The sequence below is a fragment of the Monodelphis domestica genome, chromosome 4 (genome assembly GCF_027887165.1).
Source record: "Monodelphis domestica isolate mMonDom1 chromosome 4, mMonDom1.pri, whole genome shotgun sequence".
NCBI lineage: Eukaryota > Metazoa > Chordata > Mammalia > Didelphimorphia > Didelphidae > Monodelphis > Monodelphis domestica.
The window spans coordinates 434,243,795-434,264,668 of NC_077230.1; the positions used below are offsets into that span (position 1 = coordinate 434,243,795).

Below are 20,874 nucleotides of genomic sequence, written 5' to 3' on the forward strand. Positions count from 1 at the left end.
TGCCCAAGCTGCGGTCCCGCGATGGATGTGACGCGCTATTAGCTCGTCCTCTCCCCGGAGCGCTGGCCGGAATCCGGGAAAAGGCGCCCTCAGACGCTAGCGGGGCGGCCTGGACCACCAGTCCCTCCAGGGATGGGGCCGTGCTCCGAAGCGGCTGTGGAGGAGCCTCCTGGTGGGTCGGCCAGGAAGGATGGGAGCTTCCCAGCAGCAGCCTGGCCTTCTCGGGAAGCCGCTCGCCTGCGCTCCCTTTGCAGCCTCCCGCCTTGCTGGAGCTTGCTGCCCGAGGCTCTGGGGGACCCCTGGGGAGGCGAGAGCCCCGCCCCCCCAAAGCACTCCTCAGCAATGAACAGGCTCCCACTCCACCGCGTGCCCTCCCCACCCCACTGATTTTCGAAGAGGGGCCGCTGGCCCGGGAGACGGGAGCCTCAGGCATTTCCTTGCGGTGCGACTGCAAGTGTAAGTCACTTAATCAGGGGTCCTTAAGAACAAGCTGCCTGCCTCCGCCTCCCGGTCCGCACACTATCGCCATCCTCCCGCCCAGAGCGGGGCACCAGCGCCCTCGGGCTCTCACCTCGAACTGGGCTGGGCGGCCACCATGTGGCGAGGGGAAGGGAGGTCAGACAGGCGACTCCACCACAACCATTGGTCCTCGCTAGGATAGGCGTCGCCGCACACGCGCACTCGCTCACCAGCAGGCACTGGGGGGACCAGGCTCCAGCTAGGAGGGGAGATGGGAAGCCGGGTCTCGCGCTTGCGTAGTCCTGTCACTCTCTCTTGCCCACTCGGCGTCTCGGGCTGCTCGTTGAGCCCCGAAAAGATGATTCCCATCATGCCTTGGGTTCTGAGACCATCCACACAGGTCGAGCTGGAATGGAATCTTGGAACCTTCTGGGAAATGTAGTCTACTCTTAGGGAGACCCACGGCCGCTCTCCTTTAGCTTCTCTGATGGGCAGGCTCATGGACTCCATTTCCCAAAGGACACTGCGGTCCTCCTCCTCCCCGCGGGGGCCTCTACTCAGACCCCCATTGGGGAGGGCGGGGCTACGGCTTGTCCCCTTTTGCTGTCCGGGAGCATCTGGGCATGGTTGAGTCCTGTGTTCTCCTCCCACTCCAAACAAACCCATCTGCTCTAGAGGTGCCCGAGTGACATCTTCGGCTGGAGACAGGGCGCAAAGGCAGTGCCCGGGGTCGAGAGGAGGCTCCAGCCGGGAATAGTCCTTCTGCAAAGGCAGGTCGCCACCGACTTCGACTGGGGTACGGTCTGGCCCTCTTGTTCTTGCACTTGTTCCAAGCCCGAGAGGAACCACTGATCTCCCCAGAGAAAGGGATGGCTAGGGTAGCTTATCTGAAGAAGATCTCAGAGGGAAGGGGCCCTAGTGAACCACAAGCCAAATTGGAGTCCATTATGGGGCGAGGCTGCAGGAAGGGAGGCCGAGCCCCCGAAGGCCAGGGCACCTACCTGGGCACTGCCCCTTGAAATGCGTTCCAGACCCCACCTCATCCCATCCCCGCCACTGGGTGGGTGTTGCCAGGGAGATGGCGAAGAAGGGCTGAATAATAGCAGCGCAGTTACTGGCCCTTCGGAGGCTTTAACCAAGGCTGGCCAGGTTCAGAGATCCGCCCAGGACCCAGTGGATGCTTCCCTGGGCAGACCTAGAATGGCGTCCTGGGGTCATCTTCCCGCTCCCAATCGAGGAAAGCCCCAGCCTCGGGCTGCCTCCCTGTTAAAGGGATTGGGGATGGGTCGTCTGGCGCCCGCCTGTGTGGGAGAAACATCCAGGTTTGCAGCAGGGTCTCACCCCAAGCACATCATCCAATCCAGGAGTCGTTTGAAGACGAGAGTTCCAGGGGGAGAATAGCCTGAGAGCTGCGTGATGGAGTGACCACCCCAAGCTCCAGCTGCAGAGCGGCGGCTTCCACCCCCTCTGGAGAAGGGCTGCAGATTGATTGATTTAGGCTTTGAGAAATGTGCTGAGTTCTTGGGTTGGTTGACTACCGACTGCCAAGAAACCAGCACACCTAGAGGCGGGGCGCTAAGGGTTTGGTTCCCTTGAATCGACACTACCAGCAGCCTGGGGAAGCAGGTCTTAGGGATGGCTAGTGATGGCTGAGACAAAGAGGAAAAGCTGCTCATTGCGGCTACACAGAGAATCCGGCGTTCTTGTGAAATGAGCAAAAGATGAAGTGCCGAAACAAAGGATGCGCCTCCATAGCCCTGGGGACACCTGGGGAGCCAGCCCTTCTGCATCAAAAGCCGGCGTTAGGTAATCGGATTGGAAGAAAGCTGGGGGCCCTTCCAAGTTGGGCGGGGCAGAGTGACAGGTCCCATTCCCTGAATTCAGGAAAAGAAGCCTCCCCTCCTCCCAAATACCCAAACCAAGGAACCTGGAGACGAGTCAGTGATGGATCGGTATAGGGCCAGTTTTCAGATTGCCTGAGATTTTTGATGAGGACAATCTCCTTCCATCAGTCTTCGGATCTGACCAGATTTCTGCTTTGCTCCTTTGTCCAGGGTCTCTAAGGCAGCAGGCACGGGTGCCTCAGTTTCCCAGCCATGCAGAACTAGATTCAAACAGTGCACTAAAGTTTACTCCCAGGTCCCACCATTGGAAAAACTCTCCCCAAAGGGCGCAGCCCATAGTGGAACAGAAAGGGAACTAAGCCAGCGACAATGGTGAGATTGCAGAGTGAGGAGCGATGGGGCAGCCCCAAGGATGAAGACTCGGATTCTGTCCCTGGCAGGAAGTCTAGCCAGCTTTGGGCAGGGATTCAGGCTGCCAGATTTACCGAGGCGCCGCGCCTTGCTCCTTCCCCGCCCAAAGGGCTCCCCCTTTCCTCAGCATGTTCCTCTTCTGGGCGTTTCAGGGCCGTTGGGGCTAAAACCCCAGGAAATTGGCATTGAGGGCGTGGCTCCCCTTTCGGGTGGAGGCGTGTCTAAGGGTCTACAGTGTCATTGGGTGAGTTTGGGGGAGTGAAAAGGGAAAGCGGGCACGCGTAGAGTTTGGGGAATTTCCCCAGTGGCAAAGACCTCAGCGTTCAGAGGCTACATTCCCTCCCGTGTCACCCACTGAGATAGCCCAGCTCCTCCTCTACAGGGCTGGCACGACCAACACCCACGTACAATCCACTACAAAGGGCCAGCACTGCAGGAAGGCAACTCTCATTTTAGAGCTCCCACGGTGGGTGGAGACACGGGCCTAAAGTCAGGAAGACCCGAGTTCAAATCCAGCCTCAGACACTCGCCAGCTGCGTGGCCCTAGGCAAGCTAATTAAGTCTTATTTCCCTCAGGTCCTCCTCTGTGCAATGGGGAGCCTCCGGAGCAGGAAATGGCAAACGAAGTCACAGAGTATTCCCCGTCCCTTTCCCCAGGGGACTCCCACATCTCGTCACCCCGCCCCCGGCCCACGGAAACGCTCTTCTCTCCTAGGGGGGCTCGCCGCCTTGCAGGTGCTGGCTGCTCACGGGGGACCCGCCTCCCCTCAGTCCCGGAAAGCCAATGAGGATTCCCAAATGTCTCTGAGAACTCTTGGCTGGCCCGGCTTTGGTCAGACGGAGCTCTGCAGGGGTGAGGGGAACCTCGCTCTCGCGGGACAGAAGGAGCTGGGCGTTCCGTGGGCAGCGAGTTCAAATCGAGTTCGGACACTGCCCAAGCTGTGGAAGCGAGGCAAGGCCAAACCCTGTCTGCCTCAGTTTCTTCAGCTGTACAAGCCCTTTCCTCACAGGGTTGCGAGGCTCGAATAAGAGGTTTAGAAATAGAGGATATTTGCCAAGCGCTTAGCCTGATACCCGGAACGTAGGGGCAAGCCCAGGCCAATGGGGCAGAAGGGATGGCCAGGCAATGCCCGTTAAAGTCGGTGAATGGAGCGTGCAGAGCTCAGCCCGAGCCCAGAGTGGCCCTTTCTAGCCCCTCCCCGCCCCACGTGAAGCCCATTGGGGTGGGGGCACGGCCGAGGAGGGGAGCAGGTGGGGTCCAGCCCAGTGTTCCAGGTGACTCTCCGCGGCCCGACTACACTTCCCAGAATCCCCGCGCACACCCACGCGTGTCACTCCCCTAGCTATTGTCTTTGGTCGGGACCCCTGCGAAGCGAGACGCTTTCTGGGAGTCGTAGTTCGGTGGCTCCCCGTGCGCAGACGCAGTTGCTCGTGGAGCCGGCAGGTCGGCTCTTTGTTGGTGGGCCCGGGTTGGCCACGCACAGGTGAGGGAGTGCCGGTGCGGAGGGGAGCGCGCACACCAGATTGGGGGGATCTGGGGCCCCGGGGAGGGGATGATCGTGGACAGGCCGGCCGACCGAGGGGCGCCTCCAGTGTGTGTGTGTGTGCCCGCATGCACACCGGAGGGAGGGGTGGGGATTCTGGTGGGCGTGGCCACGCGCGGGTGGGGGCGTGGACGGGTAGGCGTGGGTGCGTGGGCCGGGGTTCTAGGGCCCAGGGACCGGGGCCTGCGTCCACGGAGGAGGCCTGGACCAGAGGCTTTGTTGCATCCACTGACCCAGAAACCTCTTCCAAAGCCACTTTGTCACCCTCCCTCAGAGCTTTCTTCAGCTGCGGCGGGAGAGGGCAGGGTCTGCTGCTGGGGGCTCAGTCATTTGCCAGCGCCGCAGGCTGAGCCTTGGCCTGAGCCCAAGAGCCGTTTGGGGAGCTCTGAGGGCCAATCTGGGGAATGGGCGCGCCGCCCCGCAGAGAGATGCTGGGAGGTGGGGGGGGGGAGATGCCGCAGGGCCCGGGGCCCCCCAGCAGACCCCTGGGCAAAGGGGGCAGCACTCTTCTGACCCTCTGGGAGTCCCGACTGCTCAGCGGGAAGAACAGAGGGCCCCATGCAGGTTGGGGTCCACACCTGCCCCCAGGGGAGGCCTGGCGGGGCCCTTGCAGCTCTTCTCTGCTCCTCCATCCTCCTCCCCAGGGTCAGCCGGAAAGCAGAGCTGCTGCAGGAGCAGGCCAGGACCAGGGAGTGGCTGCTCTGGTAACCTCGATTCAAGCCCTGGGGATTATCTAGGTAGAGAGCCCAGGAGGAAGCCCTGTGGCCTGCCTGGAGGCCAGGACACCTGGGAGAAGCCTGGCAGAAGCCCGAGGGAGGGGGCCTTGGGCCTGCCTCGGTGCCCACTGGGTTCTTGGTGGCTTCGGTTCAGCCTGTCACTGTTGGGTGGGACAAGGGTCAGTTTGAGCTCCGGGATTCCAGATTGCTCCTTCCCTCTCCCTCTTGGCTTCTTAGGGTCCCTGGGTTAGAGCCAGAAGGACCCTGTGATAGCCAGGCTCCCGCCCTCATCCTGGATAAAGCCATGCAGGCAATCAGAAGGAAAGGTGGGATTGCCCTCTTCCCAGGTCCACTCAGATCACCCCCTCCCCCAACAATGTCCAGGGACCCCCACTTGCCTTTAGCCTCAATCACAAAATCCTCTGGCATTCGAAGCCCTTCCTGCCCTGCCCAGCACTTTCCAGGCTTCTTACCCCTTCTTCACATCTCTTAGATCCAATGACTCTGGGCTCCTTGATGTTCTTCCCTCCATCCCTGGACTTAAAGCTTGGTCTCTGGCCTACGATGCTCTCCCTATTCCTCTGCTTCCTCGTGCCCCAGGGCTTCCTTCAAGGCCAGACTAAAATCCCCCCTTCCACACTCTCTCCTCTTAATTTATGACGTTTCCCTTTGCTGGTCCCTCAAATCACCCTGTCTCTAGCCTGTTTGTACATATTTGTTTGCTTCTTGTCTCCTCCATTAGAGCGTGGACTCCTTGAGGACAGGGACTGTTTTGCCTCTTTGTATCTCCGGCACTGAATAAAGTGCCTAGCGCCTAGTAGGTGCTTAATAAATATTTATTCACTGAGTGAATTTGAACCCAGGCCCTTCTTCCCAAAGCTCTTTCTTCCTGGAACATTTACCACCTTTCTTCTCATCTCTCTTCCCTCTTCTAAGGCTTTGTCCTTGACCTCCTCAGTTTACTCGCCATGTCTTCCTTCAATTTCCAGCTGTCCTCCATTTTATTTTTTGCTTTATCTTAGCTCTCATTGAGGTTCCTGGCACAGAACTCAAAAGCCATCTCAGCACCTTGAGACAGAATATCTTGTTGGTATAGGTGTCCCCCTTCCCCCAAGACAAATCAGAATGTGTCTATAGGTTAGATATCACATGGTACCTTGGAAGAATGCGGAATTTGGAGTCAGAGGACCTGAATTCCAATTTTGACCAGCTGTGGGAATTCAAGGAAGCCCCTCCCTACCCTGGGCTTGTTTCCTTCTGTATAGAATAGGGTGGGGAGAGGGGTTGGACTAGATGGCCTCAGAGTTCTCTAGCTCTAGCTTTGTGATCCTCTTTTCAAACTGCTGTGGTTAAACCGAGCGTTCTCACCCTGTCATCAGTGCTGCCCATTGTAGGCCCAGAAGCCTTTACAACTTGCTCTAGGATCTGCCAGGTTGGCCCTTCGTGGGCACCGCTCTGTACCTCAGTGAAGAATGAGTGGTCCATGGCATTCCAACCTCCCTTGTTGATTTTGGTTAAAGGCATTGGCATTGACTAGACCGAGAATTGGGAGAGACCTTAGAGATGTCAGTTTATTGAGGAGGTTCAAAGACTGTGACCCACTGGAAGTCATGCAGCGACTTAAGTGCCAGAGCAGGTTTCAGACTCCCCCCTTAATGATTCTAAATCCTGTGCTTTCCTCCCTAGGGTAGGCTGAGTTTGTGCGTGTACTTCCTTTACTGTTGACTGAATGAGTGACATGCTTCACACACATACCCAGGGCTGCTTGTGGTTGTCTCAAGTTTGGCATTTACAGTTGAATCCTCTGGTTCCACTCCACTGCCTTCATCCTTTTTCTCTGGTGCTCGATTCTCCTGGTTCAACCTGGAGCCTGGAAGAGGTACAGATTCCTGCTGGGAGAATGATTTGTGCTGCCCCAGAGTGATGCTCTCAGGCAATGTGGCCTTGCTGTTAAGTCTCCAGGTTCCATCTTTGCATGAAGGTGAACCTAGTCTAGACACCTTTGGGAGACAGGAATCCACCCTCACAGAGGTTCTCTGAGCCCTTTTTACTCAAGAGCACCCTGAGGTGAAGGAGTACACCCTAGGGATAGTGGGGCTGGAACAAGTCCTGACTGACCTTTCTGGGCAGGTGCAGACAAATTGAAAATCACCCAGGAAGGTGGGTCATGGAGAATTTGGCCCCAATACTTGAGGAGTGAAGTGAGTGTGTGTGGGTATGGATGTGGATGCACCTGGGCATTTGTGTGTGTCTGTCTTTTTCTGTGTATATGTTGGGGCTGGGGCTAGCTAGGGGGGGCTAGGAGAAATATGTAATTATCCTAGAGGAGCTGCTTGGTTCCCTGTCATTTAGGTGATTTGCTGAAGGTCAGAAAGCTCCTGGGTTTCAGAGGAGTGTAAACCCTGGTCTTCTAGACTTGCACTCACCACTCCACACTGCCTTCCTTTGGTTGTGCTACTTTTTGGACCAGGGATGGAATGTATGTCATATCAGACATCAACTCCTGGTCAGGAAGCTCACTCCCTAATGCAGAATGGCCCCTTGTACTGCCATTTTGAATCCTCGAGTTGCCTGGGGCTTCTGGGTATTTGATTTATGCAGGATCACCAGCTCTGTATGTGGCAGAGGTGAGACTTAAACTCATATCTTCCTGATATTTGCTGCTTTCCCAACAGTGATGCTGGTCTCTCTATCTCTCTCTCTTTCTCTCTCCTTCCCACCTTTCTTTCTCTTTCCTTCCTCCCTTTCTCTCTCTTTCTTTCTCTCTTTCTTTCTCTCTTTCTTTCTCTCTTTCTTTCTTTCTTTCTTTCTTTCTTTCTTTCTTTCTTTCTTTCTTTCTTTCTTTCTTTCTTTCTTTCTTTCTTTCTTTCTTTCTTTCTTTCTTTCTTTCTTTCTCTCTCTCTCTCTCTCTCTCTTCTTTCTTCTTCTCTCTTTCTCTCTCTTCTCTCTTCTCTCTCTTCTCTCTCTCTCTCTCTCTCTCTCTCTCTCTCTCTCTCTCTCTCTCTCTCTCTCTCTCTCTTTCCCTCTCCCTCCCTCCCTCCCTCCCTCCCTCCCTCCTTTCCTTCCTTCCTTCCTTCCTTCCTTCCTTCCTTCCTTCCTTCCTCCCTCCCTCCCTCCCTCCCTTCCTCCCTCCCTCCCTCCCTCCTCCCTCCCTCCCTCCCTTCCTTCCTTCCTTCCTTCCTTCCTTCCTTCCTTCCTTCCTTCCTTCCTTCCTTCCTTCCTTCCTTCCTTCCTTCCTTCCTTCCTTCCTTCCTTCCTTCCTTCCTTCCTTCCTTCCTTCCTTCCTTCCTTCCTTCCTTCCTTCCTTCCTCTCCTTCCTTCCTTCCTCTCCTTCCTCTCCTTCTCTCCTTCTCTTTCTCTTTTCTTTCCTTTTGGGGAATGGAGATAGGAGGAAAAGAAAATCAATTTTGTTCATTGAAAAATAAAAATAAAATTAGGAAATTAGGGAACATGACCTCTAAGGAGCCTTTCAGTTCTCAAGCTATGATCTCACGTCCATAGCATGATTGGATCCCTTGGGCCATCTGCTTGAGAGAGTGCCTCAGGGTGCCAGTGGTCCATTCGGGACCACTCTTGGTCTAATGATTCCAGAAGTTCTGAACTCACCTAATGATATCTAGCCTACACCTCACCATTTGTCCCCACGTTACAGCCGGAGAGACACTGTTAAACAAAGTTCCGGCCAGGAGGAAATGTGGAAGTTCTCGGTTTGGGTCTTTAGAGCCCTTTGTTACTGATCTGTCCTACTTTTCTGGCTCTCTGCTCCCCTTGCCCCCAACCCCATGTGCGAAGAGATCCAGCCAGCCTGGCTGTGCTTTAAAAACAGGGCCCTCCATCTCCAGCCTCTGGGCATTTCCGGACTCCCTTCTGTATCTGTCTCTGTCTCATGGCTTCACTGGCATCCTTCAAGTTGCTGCTCAAGTCCTTCCCTCTGCATGAAGCCCTTCCTGACCCTTCCCTCCCCCAGTGCTTAAGCCTTTCCTCTGATATCATCTTCAATTTAGGTGGCTCAGTGGATGATGTAATATGCCTGGGGCAAGAAGATCTGAGTTCAAATCTGGAATCACACTCTTACTAGGTATATAACTCTGTGGTCAAGTCACTAAACTTTTGTCTGCCTCAGTTTCCTCATCTGGAAAATAGGAATAATAATCGGTCTCCCAGGGTTCTTGTGAGAATCAACTTGGTTAATATTTATGAAGTGCTGCAAACGTTGAGGTGCTGTCCAGGGTGCTCATCCTTAGTGTTTCTCTTATTAGTGATTTGGAGTGTCTGTCCATCTTTTGTTTTTCTCATCTTTGCCAGGCTGTCCTCCTGTTTGGCCATTTTCTGTCCGTGGTGCTCCTGCTTGGGGGGAGCCGAATATAGCTCAGGGGATCCCACAATTGGGCCCTCCCACATCTTTGGAGATGGGGCAGGGAGAGGGGAAGCATTGGCCTCCATCAGTGGGGGAAAGGATAAGGCACAGAGGATGAGTTTCATGTTCAGAATCACCAGCCTGAGTTGGGGCAGAGCCAGGATTTCAGCTCAGCTCATTCCCGTCATTCCCCAACCAGAGCCTTGTCACTTCCCCTGCTGGGGCATCAGAGCAGCCTCCGGTCCGACAGGCACTCTGCCCAGGCTGTGCCACATGCCCGGAGTGTCCCCCTTCTTCCCTGCTGCCTCGTTGAATTCCTGGCTTCCCTCAGCCCCCAACCCAAGTCCGGCCCCTTTCGAGGCCTTCCCTGGTCTTTCCTGACTGCCCACCTGGACGTTACCTTCACATTGTATCAGCGTATAGTAATATACCCAATGTAGTAAAAGCCCCCTGAGGGCAGACCTATTCCATTTTCTATTTTTGGGGGGGGGCAGCCAGCGGGCTCAGTGGACAGTGTGCTGGACGTGGGATCAGAAAGACCTGAATTCCGATTCTATTTCAGACATTTAGTTGTAGGACCTCGGTCAGGCCCCTCCACCACTCCCTGCCTCAGTTTCCTCATCTACAAAATGGGGATAATAATAGTTGTTCCCTTCCAGAAGTATGAGGATGACATGAGACAATTAAGTGTGTCAATCAGCAAATGCTAAAGCTCAGGTATGGCTGGGACTAGCACATGGTAGTTGCTTCATGATTCAGAGTAGCTGAGGGCGAGTCTCTGCCCCAATTGCCGACTCTGGCCTTACGCCCCAAGGTCTTGTGGGGAACTTAACTCCTGTGGGGGATGCTCACCCACCCACAAGGGATACTCACCCACCCCGGCTTCCTTTCTTCTCTGTAGCGCCACCTTGTCATCCTCCACCCTTTACAGAATCGAGAAGGGAAAGCAGCCTGAGGAGGTGGCAGCAGTGGGGATGATCTCCGGCTTCCTGCCTTCCCACCCTGGGGTGAGTGACCAGTGTTCCCTCTCTCCTTTCTTGACCCTAGATGGCTTTCTTTCCCTCTCATGGGTGGCAGCTTGACTGAGGCCTCTCTGGCCTGAACCTCAGTGGTGGGCTCCTGGAGGGGGAGCTTTTTCCCCAAGCCCTCCTGTGAGGATCCCCCCACAATAACCACAGACTCCCAGGATCCAACTGGTCTGGACTCAGGGCAGGAGACTAGGCCAGAGGGTTGCTGAGGATCCCATTGGTGGTGGGGGTGGCCCTGGAGGGCTGGTGGGGGCCAGGCAGGGCCTGACAGACCTCCCAGAGCCAGAAAGGTGTAAAGCAGTGATGGCAAACTTTTTAGAGATGGAGTGCCGGGCATGCCCCCTTACCCCACCTAGGGGAGGGAGGAAGCACTCCCATTGGCTGCTGGGTGGAGAGGAGTGGCCTGAGTGCTCTGCTCCCCTCCAGTTTATTGCTGAGTTAAATCAGTTTTCAGAGTGTTCAGTTGTCTGGAGTACAGGTCTTTATTTATTCCTTATCTTAAAATTAAATGAAAATTTTCATTTTATACACATATATTGACCAGTTACATGTAATAACACATTTCTGCACCAGTGTTAAGTCTTCTCTAAGTTCTAAGAGAAACTGTTTTAGAATTACTGACTCAGATTCCAATTCTGTGACAGATAGTGCTAGTTTTTGGATGTGACAAGCCGTGTTCTGTTGGTTCCATGTGGGCACCAGAATTGTCCAGTGATCCTAGATGGATGGGAGATAAGACTTTGGGCCCTCAGGTTAAGTGAAGGTGAGCGCACTCTTTGCAGAGAGAATCCCGAGGATGGGCCCATAAAGACGAGAGAAGACAAGGACAGAGCAGATGTCACAACTCTCTCGTGACAAGGGTGAGGCTGGGAGGGATGGACACCACAGCTGCTCGACGGAAGCCTGGCTGAGCCAGCACAGCCTAGAAACAGAACTGGAGAAGTTACCCCGCGGGCCATTGGTCTGCTCCTAGTCAAGCCCAGAACAGACCTGTTCAGCTCAGCAACGGGAGCGTCCACGCCACACAGAAACCGTCCATCAAGAACCTCTATGAGAGAAAGGATGCCGCAGCCTCAGGGTCCAACACCGAGTTAGCGCCAGCCTTTAAAGATGAATTCTCCGGCCTCTGTGCTAAATAAAGGGTTCTGTGGAAGGTCTAAAAGCATTCTTGTGGCTGCTGATTTTGTGGAGGTCGAAGATCTTCAGGGGGGGATGGACACGGAAGTCACCAGGACAGAGGGGGCCATCCTGAAGAGCAAAGGGACCCTTCAGAGCCCGAGTGTGACCCTGTGGGGGGCTTCCCGGGAATCCACATCTGATAAGTGGAGCCAGAGAGGCACGAGAATATGTCGCACCCCTTACACACCCCAGTGTGAGACTCTCTCTGGGCTCCTCGTGCAGCTTCAGCCTTGGCCGTCTCCTCAGCAAACCATTCTTTGGGCAATAAAGAACCCAATGTCCACGTGCAGAACTGCAGCTCCGTATGGACTGAGTACAGCGTTGGGTTGGGAGTCACACAGAACTGAACTCAAATGTGGCCACAGATGCTTGGTGACCCTGGACAAGTCACTTCACCCCCACTGCTGCCTTAGGACCAAAACACAGTACTGATTCTAAGATAGAAGGCGAGGGCTTAAACAAATGAGCATTAGCTCTTTTTTCTTCATCCTCTGTCTCCTTCTCCTCCTCATTGTCATTATCACTGTTGTCATCTTTGGCACAGAATGCACTGGCAGTGAGTGGAAAGATCAATGAACGTGGAGCCCCAGGACCCGAGTGTGAATTCTGGCATTTTGTGCCTAGAATCACTTCTCTTCACTGGGCTTCAGTCTCCGCATAAGCAAAAGGAGGAAGTTGGACTGAATGACCTCGAAGTTCCTTTTCATTTCTTGAACTAGGTTCCCATTATCCTATTCCAAGTCCAGTATAGCCACCAATTCCCTGACTTCCAGGAATGGGCCTCGAGTGATCAGGAATCTATCTCATGTTTCAGGAGTCAGTGACATTCAAGGATGTGGCTGTGGACTTCACCCAGGAGGAATGGAGGCAGCTGGATCCTGCTCAGAGGGCTCTCTACAGGGAGGTGATGCTGGAGAACTATGAGAACCTGGTCTCCCTGGGTAAGGATGACTTCCCCTGGGACTCAGAAACTAATTGCTTGAGTGTCCTCCCTCCCTCCCTCCCTCCCTCCCTCCCTCCCTCCCTTTCTTCCTTTCTTCCTTTCTTCCTTTCTTCCTTTCTCTCCCCCCCCCCCCTCTCTCTCTCTCTCTCTCTCTCTCTCTCTCTCTCTCTCTCTCTCTCCCCTCCCTCCCTCCCTCCCTCCCTCCTTTCCTCCCTCCCTCCTCCTTTCCTTCCTTCCTTCCTTCCTTCCTTCCTTCCTTCCTTCCTTCCTTCCTTCCTTCCTTCCTTCCTTCCTTCCTTCCTTCCTTCCTTCCTTCCTTCCTTCCTTCCTTCCTTCCTTCCTTCCTTCCTTCCTTCCTTCCTTCCTTCCTTCCTTCCCTCCCTTCCTCCCTTCCCTCCCTCCCTTCCTCCCTTCCCTCCCTCCCTCCCTCCCTCCCTTCCCTCCTTCCTTCCCTCCTCCCTTCCTCCCTTCCTTCCTTCCTTCCTTCCTTCCTTCCTTCCTTCCTTCCTTCCTTCCTTCCTTCCTTCCTTCCTTCCTTCCTTCCTTCCTTCCTTCCTTCCTTCCTTCCTTCCTTCCTTCCTTCCTTCCTTCCTTCCTTCCTTCCTTCCCTCCCTCCCTCCCTCCCTCCCTCCCTCCCTTCCTCCCTTCCCTCCCTTCCTTCCTCCCTTCCCTCCCTCCCTCCCTCCCTTCCCTCCTTCCTTCCTTCCTTCCTTCCTTCCTTCCTTCCTTCCTTCCTTCCTTCCTTCCTTCCTTCCTTCCTTCCTTCCTTCCTTCCTTCCTTCCTTCCTTCCTTCCTTCCTTCCTTCCTTCCTTCCTTCCTTCCTTCCTTCCTTCCTTCCTTCCTTCCTTCCTTCCTTCCTTCCTTCCTTCCTTTCTCCCCCCCCCCCCCTCTCTCTCTCTCTCTCTCTCTCTCTCTCTCTCTCTCTCCCCCTCCCTCCCTCCCTCCCTCCCTCCCTCCCTCCCTCCCTCCCTCCCTCCCCTGAGGTGGCTGCTCTGGTGTGGTGGGGCATGATCCTTCCTAAATATCTGAAGGCTTGAAAAGTTTTCTCCCCTCTGAAAGGAAGAGGCTACTCAGCTGTGGATGCCTCCTTTGTGATGTTCCATCTTCTTGGACTTCCTGGGCATCTAGCCCAGCCTGTGGAAGCCTTGGGTCCAACCCGCTCTCCAGATTGGCCCAGAGGGTGGCTAATACTGCCGGAATCTCAGTTTCTTGGTGAGGTGGCGCCGGGCCTTCTGCTCGCCCTCTTTTCCCTGCAGAGAACTGGATTTTGAGTTGTCCCTCTTTCCCCAGACCTTTGCCTTTTCTTGTCTCTATGAACAGGGCTTCCAGTGTCCAAACCAGAGGTGATCTGCCAGTTGGAGAGAGGTCAGGTCCCCTGGACTCGAGAGGGAGCAGCCCCAAGAGGCATTTGTCCTGGTGAGTGGGAGATGACAGACAGATTTCCCAGGTAGCAACCACTCAGCTGCTGGATGGGGCAGGCCAAGGAGCTCTCTCCTCTGAGGGGTCAGTGAGGAAGGGTTTGGGCTGCTGTCCTGGGAATGATCTCCTAATCTATTTAACTAGCAACTCCTAGGAAGCCAGAAGGAGCCACAGAGAGGGGTGGTGACCTGGATTCATTCAGAGGAGCCACCCTCCAACAGCAGTCAAAGGAAATGTGTGTCTTGGAATTTGATTAGAAATTACATGAGAGGAAGGAAAAAAACAAGAGACAGAGCAGTGCAAGGCGACTCATTCTGCAAAAGAGAAAAGTGGGCTTCTGAAGGGGAATGCACAGGAGATGGAGAAGGAGTACTTAGCCCAAGTCGAGGGCACCGTGGATTTTGTGGGAGGCATGACAAATAGGGAGGGTGTAAGTCTTTGGGGTGCTGAAGTCTTTCTCTGTAACGGATAAGTCTTTGGTGCCAGGAAAGGGAGCAGAGAAGGCACCAGTGGGAGCCAGCGGTGATGAGCCCATCCTGTCCTTTATGCTGGGATGGAGAATCCCCGACAAAATGGAGATGGTGACGTCCATTCTTGACGGGCTGCCCCTCACCCTTGTAAATCCACTTTTCTTAACACTCATTTTTAACACTAGCATCTTGAGCTTGTTCATAGACTTCCTTCTTTCCAATTCATCCAATCAGTTTCCTGACCTCTCCTTTCCTCCACCTTCCCATATTTCCTACTCTCAGATAAAAAGTCATTCTTCCTCCTTTTATTCTAAAACTCTTATATTCTGTCTTAGAATCGATACTGTGTTTTGGTCCTAAGGCAGAAGAACAGTAAGGGTGAAGAAACAGGTTAAGTGACTTGCCCAGGGTCACCTAGCTAGGAAGTGTCTGAGGCCAAATTTGAACTCAGGACTTCACATCTCCAGGCCTGACTTTCCATCCACTGAGCCACCCAGCTGCTCGCTGCTAGCCTCATGACAACATTTGCCCTGTGTTATCTCCCAGCTCTTGTTTTTTGCTTATTTGGTTGACGCGGCCCATTTTGTCCAAGTTGTTGCTAAAAAGATATTCAGTTAGACAATGATCCCCTCCTCCGCAGTCCTGTATTTTAACTAACCTTTTCTGCTAAGCATCTCCAATTCCTGGGCCTCTGCCTTTTGTCAGAACAAGCAGCTTTTTGGGAGACTGATGTGGGCACGAGGCCTGTGGTGCCGAGCTCTGGCTCAGTCCCGGCTCCTGTCACTTCCTCTTCTCGTTTCCATCTGGCATGTTGTCATAAGGAATCCCTGAGAATTGTGGCTCGGGCCTTCGGAGTATCCTCTTACCGTGGGTGACCTCCAGTCTCTTCCCGATTCTGTTTTGGGACATTTTCCCTTTGGGGCTCCTGAAGCACTCCTGTCAGACCTGCCGGCGATCAGATAGAGGTCACCACCATTGGACGGCACCCCCTTTTTACAGCCGAGCCCCAGGGAGGTGACGTCACACTGGGGATTCGAATCCAGCCCTCCGCCTCCAGCGCCAGCTCCCTCTCTGCCTTTCCTCGTGGCCTCTTCATCTTCCCTTCACAGTTTTGGGAAATCCAGTAATGCCGAAGCTTTCTTCTCTAGCCTTCTTTCCCAGGTTGGCCTCTTGTCTGGAGAACGCTAAAGTTATTTTCCAGCTCAGTAAAATCCGAATTCCTTTCTCTGCTTCTCTTCTGGCCCCCGAGGAGGCCTGGCGTTTCCAGCACGTCTTTTGTTTTTAATGACATCTTTACGCGCCATTCCTTCAAGGCTTGGCATCATAGTGCGCTCGTGTCTTCTCCACTGCCCTGGGCTTCGCTTCCTCCCCCTCTTTTTGCCTCTACACGGGGCCCTTATTCATATTATTGTCATCACGGCGTATGCGATCTCAAAACTGCGTAGACGGCAAACAAGGCCGAGTCCCTTCCTCGCCGCAAACCAGCGATGCGTAAAGAAGTTCAGAGTCGCGTGCGGAGCTCTCTTTTCACATGTGGAAACGGCCAGCTTTGTTGGGGTTCGGATTTTAAAAAAGGAAAGAAAGGAGGGAAGAGCTTGTCATCACCGTCCCGACTCGTCCAGGAGTCCCAGGACGCGTGTTTAGGATTCTTTCAACAATGCCCCATTGCCGAGGAAGTCGGCACGTTAGTCAGGAACTTATTGATGATTCGCCTTATATCTTAATGGATGAGTCAGAGCTTTTGGGATCCTGGCCGGGTTGGCCGTGGGCCCAGTGAGTGTCCTCTGTCTCCTGCCCATTCCGCTCCCAAAGTTTCATGGCTTGCTGCCTCAGCATAAAGTTTCTGGCCATTCCCCCCACCTCTCATCCAAACTCGATGAATAGTTAAAATTTCAAAAAAGTTCTCGTCTTCTGTCTTGGAATCGATACTAAGGATCCGTTCCAAGGCAGAAGAGCACCAAGGGCGAGGCAGTTAGGGATGTGACTTGTGTAGGACATGAGGACATGTCTGAGGCCAGATTTGAACCCAGGACCTCCCATTTCTAAACTTGGTTCCCTGTCCAATGAGCCAACTCGCTGCTCCAGAGGAATATTTTTAGAGCAATCAAAGGAATCACTTCTAGGCTAGAGACTGAACCTGTGAATTCATTCAGCTCCCTTTTAACAGAGTTTGTTTTAGCTTTTATAAAATGAGCATCTTTCCTAGCTAGAAGGCACAAAAGCCAAGACTAAGGCAGCTTCCTTTGTCACTCGCAGTGATTAGTGACTATCTTATTGGTCTCTTATTGATTTGTGGCTCTTGATGGTTCTTTTTTCCTTCTGATTTCTTCCAGATTCCCTTAGTTGTTATGCTAAGTGTGAAGTCCAGGGATCACCTTTAACACGCGGCATTCCCATGGGAGCTTCATCACAACAAAGACCCCCAAAAGATGGTTCTGGGTATTCCCCGAGAGAAAGATCTGGAGAGCGGAATGTCAGATTACAGAGACACAAAGCCAGACAGGAGAAACAGTTCAGACAAGTGACAGTCACTCACCGAAAAGCTTTTAGTAAGGCGAGTGTTCCCGAATGTAATGCATTGGGAAGAAGTTTCAGTGTGGGATCCCTCTTTGGTTTACAGCCCAAAGATCCCACAGGAAAAAGCCTTCATAAACAGGACGCCCTGGGAAAGACCATAAAGCCCTTTTCAGAGCTCGTGAAACGGAACAGGATCTCCTTAGGGAGTAAACTTTACAAGTATAATAAATGCAGGAAGCCCTTCACTTACCATTCAGACCTCATTCAGTTTCGGAGGCTCCATCCTGGAGAAAAACTGTATGAATGTAACGAATGTGGGAAAACCTTCAGCAGAAGGTCATATCTGACTCAGCACCAGAGCATCCATACTGGAGAGAAGCCCCACAAGTGCAGCGCATGTGGGAAAGCCTTCAGTCGCTGGGGAAGTCTCACAGAACACCAGAGGATCCACACCGGAGAGAAGCCCTATCAGTGTAATGAGTGTGGGAAAGCCTTCAGCCAGAGGGGGCACCTGATTAAACATCAGAGGATTCACACTGGGGAGAAACCTTTTCAATGTAATGAATGTGGCAAAGCCTTTACCCAGAGAGGGCATCTTATTGACCATCAGAGAACTCACACTGGAGAGAAGCCCTATCAGTGTGGTGAATGTGGAAAAGCCTTCAGCACATGTTCTTCCTTTATCAAGCACAAGAGAATTCACATTGTAGACATGCCCCTCGCTCAGTGTGAGAAAGCTCTCAATCAGTGGGGAAACTTTACAGAACAGCAAAGGATTCTTACAGCATCGAAGCCCTTTGAGTGTAATGACTGTGGGAAAACATTTAGTCAGAGGGGAAACCTTAATAAACACAGGAGGATTCACACTGGAGAGAAACCCTTTGCATGTAACGAATGTGGGAGAGCCTTCAGCCAGAGTGGACATCTTACTGAGCATAAGAGAATTCACACTGGAGAAAAACCCTATCAGTGTAATGAATGTGGGAAAGCCTTTCGGCAAAACTCAAACCTTACTCTCCATCAGAGAATTCACACGGGAGAAAAACCCTTCAGATGTAATGAATGTGGGAAAATGTTTAGCCATCGGACCTCGCTTATTTATCATCAGAGGATCCATTCTGGAGAGAAACCCTACGAATGTAATGAATGTGGGAAGGCATTCAACCAGAGAGGAAAACTAACGGAACATCAGAGGATTCATACTGGAGAGAAACCTTTTGAATGTAAGGAATGTGGGAAGGCCTTTAGCCACAGAGGGAACTTTACAGAACACAAAAGAATTCACACTGGGGAGAAACCATTTGTGTGTAATGAATGTGGGAAAGCCTTCAGCCACTGGTCATCTTCAATTTATCATCAGAGAATTCACAATGGAGACAAACAACATAAAGGAACCAAACATGGAAAAGTCTTCAATCAGAGGGGACATCCTATTACACAGCAAAAAATTCACAATGGGGAGAAACTCCTCACATTTAATTAATCTTCCAATAGTGGCTGAAAGGATCCTTTAAAAGGATCACACCCTTCATGCTAAATTGCAATAACTTTGGAGATACATTTGGGGCAAGTTCATCTCCCCAGAGAGACTTTGGGCTGGAGAATCCCTTGAGGACTCTAATGATGTGGGGAAGGAATCATAAAGACTTGCCATTTGTGATGTAATAGAGCCAAAATTGCAACATTACTGCCCCTACTGGGATGGCCCACTGCCCTCATTGGGGGGAGGCCCATCGCCTAACTCGGTTCAGCATGGAAGGCTGATGCAGTATCTGAATTGGCCCTTAACCTGTGAGATTAAAAAATCATTTACTATTCCTTTTTGTTCCAAACGTGGCGATCGTTAACAAAACATACACAGCTATGACAAAAAGTGCTCAAAGGTTAAATCACAAATTCCAGTATTCAAAGCATTTAACCAGTTTGTATCAACTGTGACAAGATGGCAACACTAACATCCCATTGACTTCCTGGTCCCCCTTTCAGAGTGCTTTTTCTTCTGGTTGCCTTTCTCTGTGATGTTCTTATTGCTGTCCCGTAAGTCTTTCTAGCCAGTGTCTGTATTAGTCTTTTCATTTTTCTTATTCAATGTGCATCATTTCACAGAATATTTCCCATAGTTCATTAAGATCTCTACATTTCCCTTTTCTTGAAAATCATTGCTATTCCATTATACTCTTTTACACAGATGTGTTTAACTATTCCCTTAACCGTAAACACATGGGTCGTTTCCAGTTTGGGGCTAGTGGGACAGGCCCCCTTTCAAGGTTTTTGTAAAATCTGCTTTTCTCCTTTTCAGTTATGTCCTTGGGATCTCATCCGAGGAGTGAGTCAATGGGTCAAGGAGTATTGACATTTCTGTTTCATTCAGTACTGCTTTCCAGCAAGTTTGGACCAGTGTTCATATTCACTATCCCTGTAATTATGTGCTTATTGCTGAATTGTGTCATCTAATTGAGCTATCTTTTCCAACTTAATGGGTCCAAGATGGTCTTTTGAAGTTGTTTAACTTATATTTCTCCAATTATTAGAGTTGGAATGACTTTTCCATTGAAATTATTGTGATTTTGCAAAATAATTAATCTGTCAATTTTCAAAGTAAAGGAATAAAAGATGGTTTAAAAAGACTAGGGTGCTTTTTAAAAAAATCTAAAACAGAGACATAATATGGCATATGTTTAGCCAGAGTTTCTCTTGAGATTTAAAATAATTTTGCTTAGGTTCATATGGATCCAATTTATACCTTTTCTCCTGGCTCGGGATTTATGTTAGAACCACAAAAAGTCAAAGCTAGAAGGATTAACCATGATGTAGAAGGAGAATTCTTAAGTTAGGGCTCATGATCATTTTTTATTAATCCTTATTTTCTGGCTTAGAATCAATACTAAGTATTAGGATTTCCAAAGCAAAAGAATAGTAAGGGCTAGACATTTGAGGTCAAATGACTTGCCTAGGATTACATAGCTAGGAAGTATCTGAGGCCAAATTTAAACCCAGGACCTCCTGCCTCTAGGCCTGTATTTCTATCCACTAAGCCACCTAGCTTCCTCCATGAACTTGTTTGAAACAATATTTCAATCACTTTATTTCAATAGAGTTGATTTCCTTTGGTAATCTTATGTATTTTGTTATACATCTAAAAACATGGTTTGAGAAGGGCTCCATAGTCTTCTCCAGCTTGCTTGCCTTGGGAATCCAGGGCATACAAAAGGTTAAGACCCCCTGACCTAGTTCATTTCCTATCTGTCATACCTGAGAATGGTGGGGAGAGCCAAAAAGGTGCTTTTGAATTTTGTCCCTTGGTACTGATGTGGACAGGGTTAATGGGGTCTCATCCAAGGAATTGATTGATGGCTCAAACTGACTCCATTGTGGGGAAACAACTTTATTAAAAGAGACTATAGTAACAAAATGACTATGGATAGTTAGCTAGTATAGTAAGTAAATAAGGTAAACAAAGATAAAGGGTAAAAGTGACCATAAGAGTAAAAGGTGGGTAGGGGTTCTCAGGAATGTTTTTGGTTTTTTTTTTTAATCTTGATTAGTTACTTAGGAAGGAGTCATTCGTGCGGGTGGTTGTTGGCCTGTGTTTTCAAGGAACTGATGTGATGTTATCCATGGTCCACTCTGCCCATGAGGGGGTTGCAGGGTGGGAAAAGCAGTGCAACATGTAAATGGGTATGTTAATGATATGTTACATACCCTGGGACAGCTTTAGGTCAAATTTTGCTCTTTTCTGCACAGATTTTAAGGAAGACAGTGAGTGTAGAAATTGGGCATTGTTTGAACCTGTTCCCATGTGCCTGGGAAACCAAACCACCTGTACTTGTTGTTCAGTGACACCCCCCTGAGCAAGGACTCAGGTTATGGATAAAGATTGATGTAAAGAGTTTTCTCATACTTTTGAATCTAAGCAACTTAGAGGTCTTCTTTGAAAGGTGACCCTATACGAATCAACTAGTTATGGTTTCCATCTTCTTTTGACT

At 51.4% G+C, this 20,874-nt stretch overlaps 2 protein-coding genes across 8 annotated transcripts in view; both read left to right on the top strand.

Annotated features, from left to right (window-relative positions):
* The window catches only part of LOC100023417 (zinc finger protein 420-like), a 621,149-nt gene that overhangs the window by 72,775 nt on the left and 527,500 nt on the right, over positions 1 to 20,874 (top strand). The gene's annotated exons all lie outside the window — the stretch shown is intronic.
* Positions 932 to 19,513, top strand: LOC103095819 (zinc finger protein 260-like). 4 transcript variants are annotated; one of them, XM_056825703.1, is made up of 6 exons: positions 932 to 1,255; positions 3,291 to 3,348; positions 10,233 to 10,338; positions 12,353 to 12,479; positions 13,803 to 13,898; positions 16,705 to 19,513. In XM_056825703.1, exons 2-6 carry the CDS (start codon positions 3,329 to 3,331, stop codon positions 18,369 to 18,371), a joined length of 2,016 nt encoding a protein of 671 aa, XP_056681681.1. In that variant the 5' UTR covers positions 932 to 1,255; positions 3,291 to 3,328; the 3' UTR covers positions 18,372 to 19,513. The 4 variants fall into 4 exon arrangements, with proteins under 4 accessions (XP_056681681.1, XP_056681683.1, XP_056681684.1 ...); XM_056825705.1 differs by lacking the exon at positions 932 to 1,255 and having other exon boundaries at positions 2,790 to 3,348; positions 19,188 to 19,513; XM_056825706.1 differs by lacking the exons at positions 932 to 1,255; positions 3,291 to 3,348 and adding an exon at positions 3,447 to 4,198 and having other exon boundaries at positions 19,188 to 19,513.

Bases quoted from the DNA above. Each gene is read 5' to 3' on its own strand.
- LOC103095819 (XM_056825703.1), top strand. From the start codon at position 3,329: ATGGCAAACGAAGTCACAGA. The intron at 3,349-10,232 runs GTATTCCCCGTC...TCTTCTCTGTAG, and splicing joins ATGGCAAACGAAGTCACAGA to CGCCACCTTGTCATCCTCCA. The intron at 12,480-13,802 runs GTAAGGATGACT...CTCTATGAACAG, and splicing joins TGAGAACCTGGTCTCCCTGG to GGCTTCCAGTGTCCAAACCA.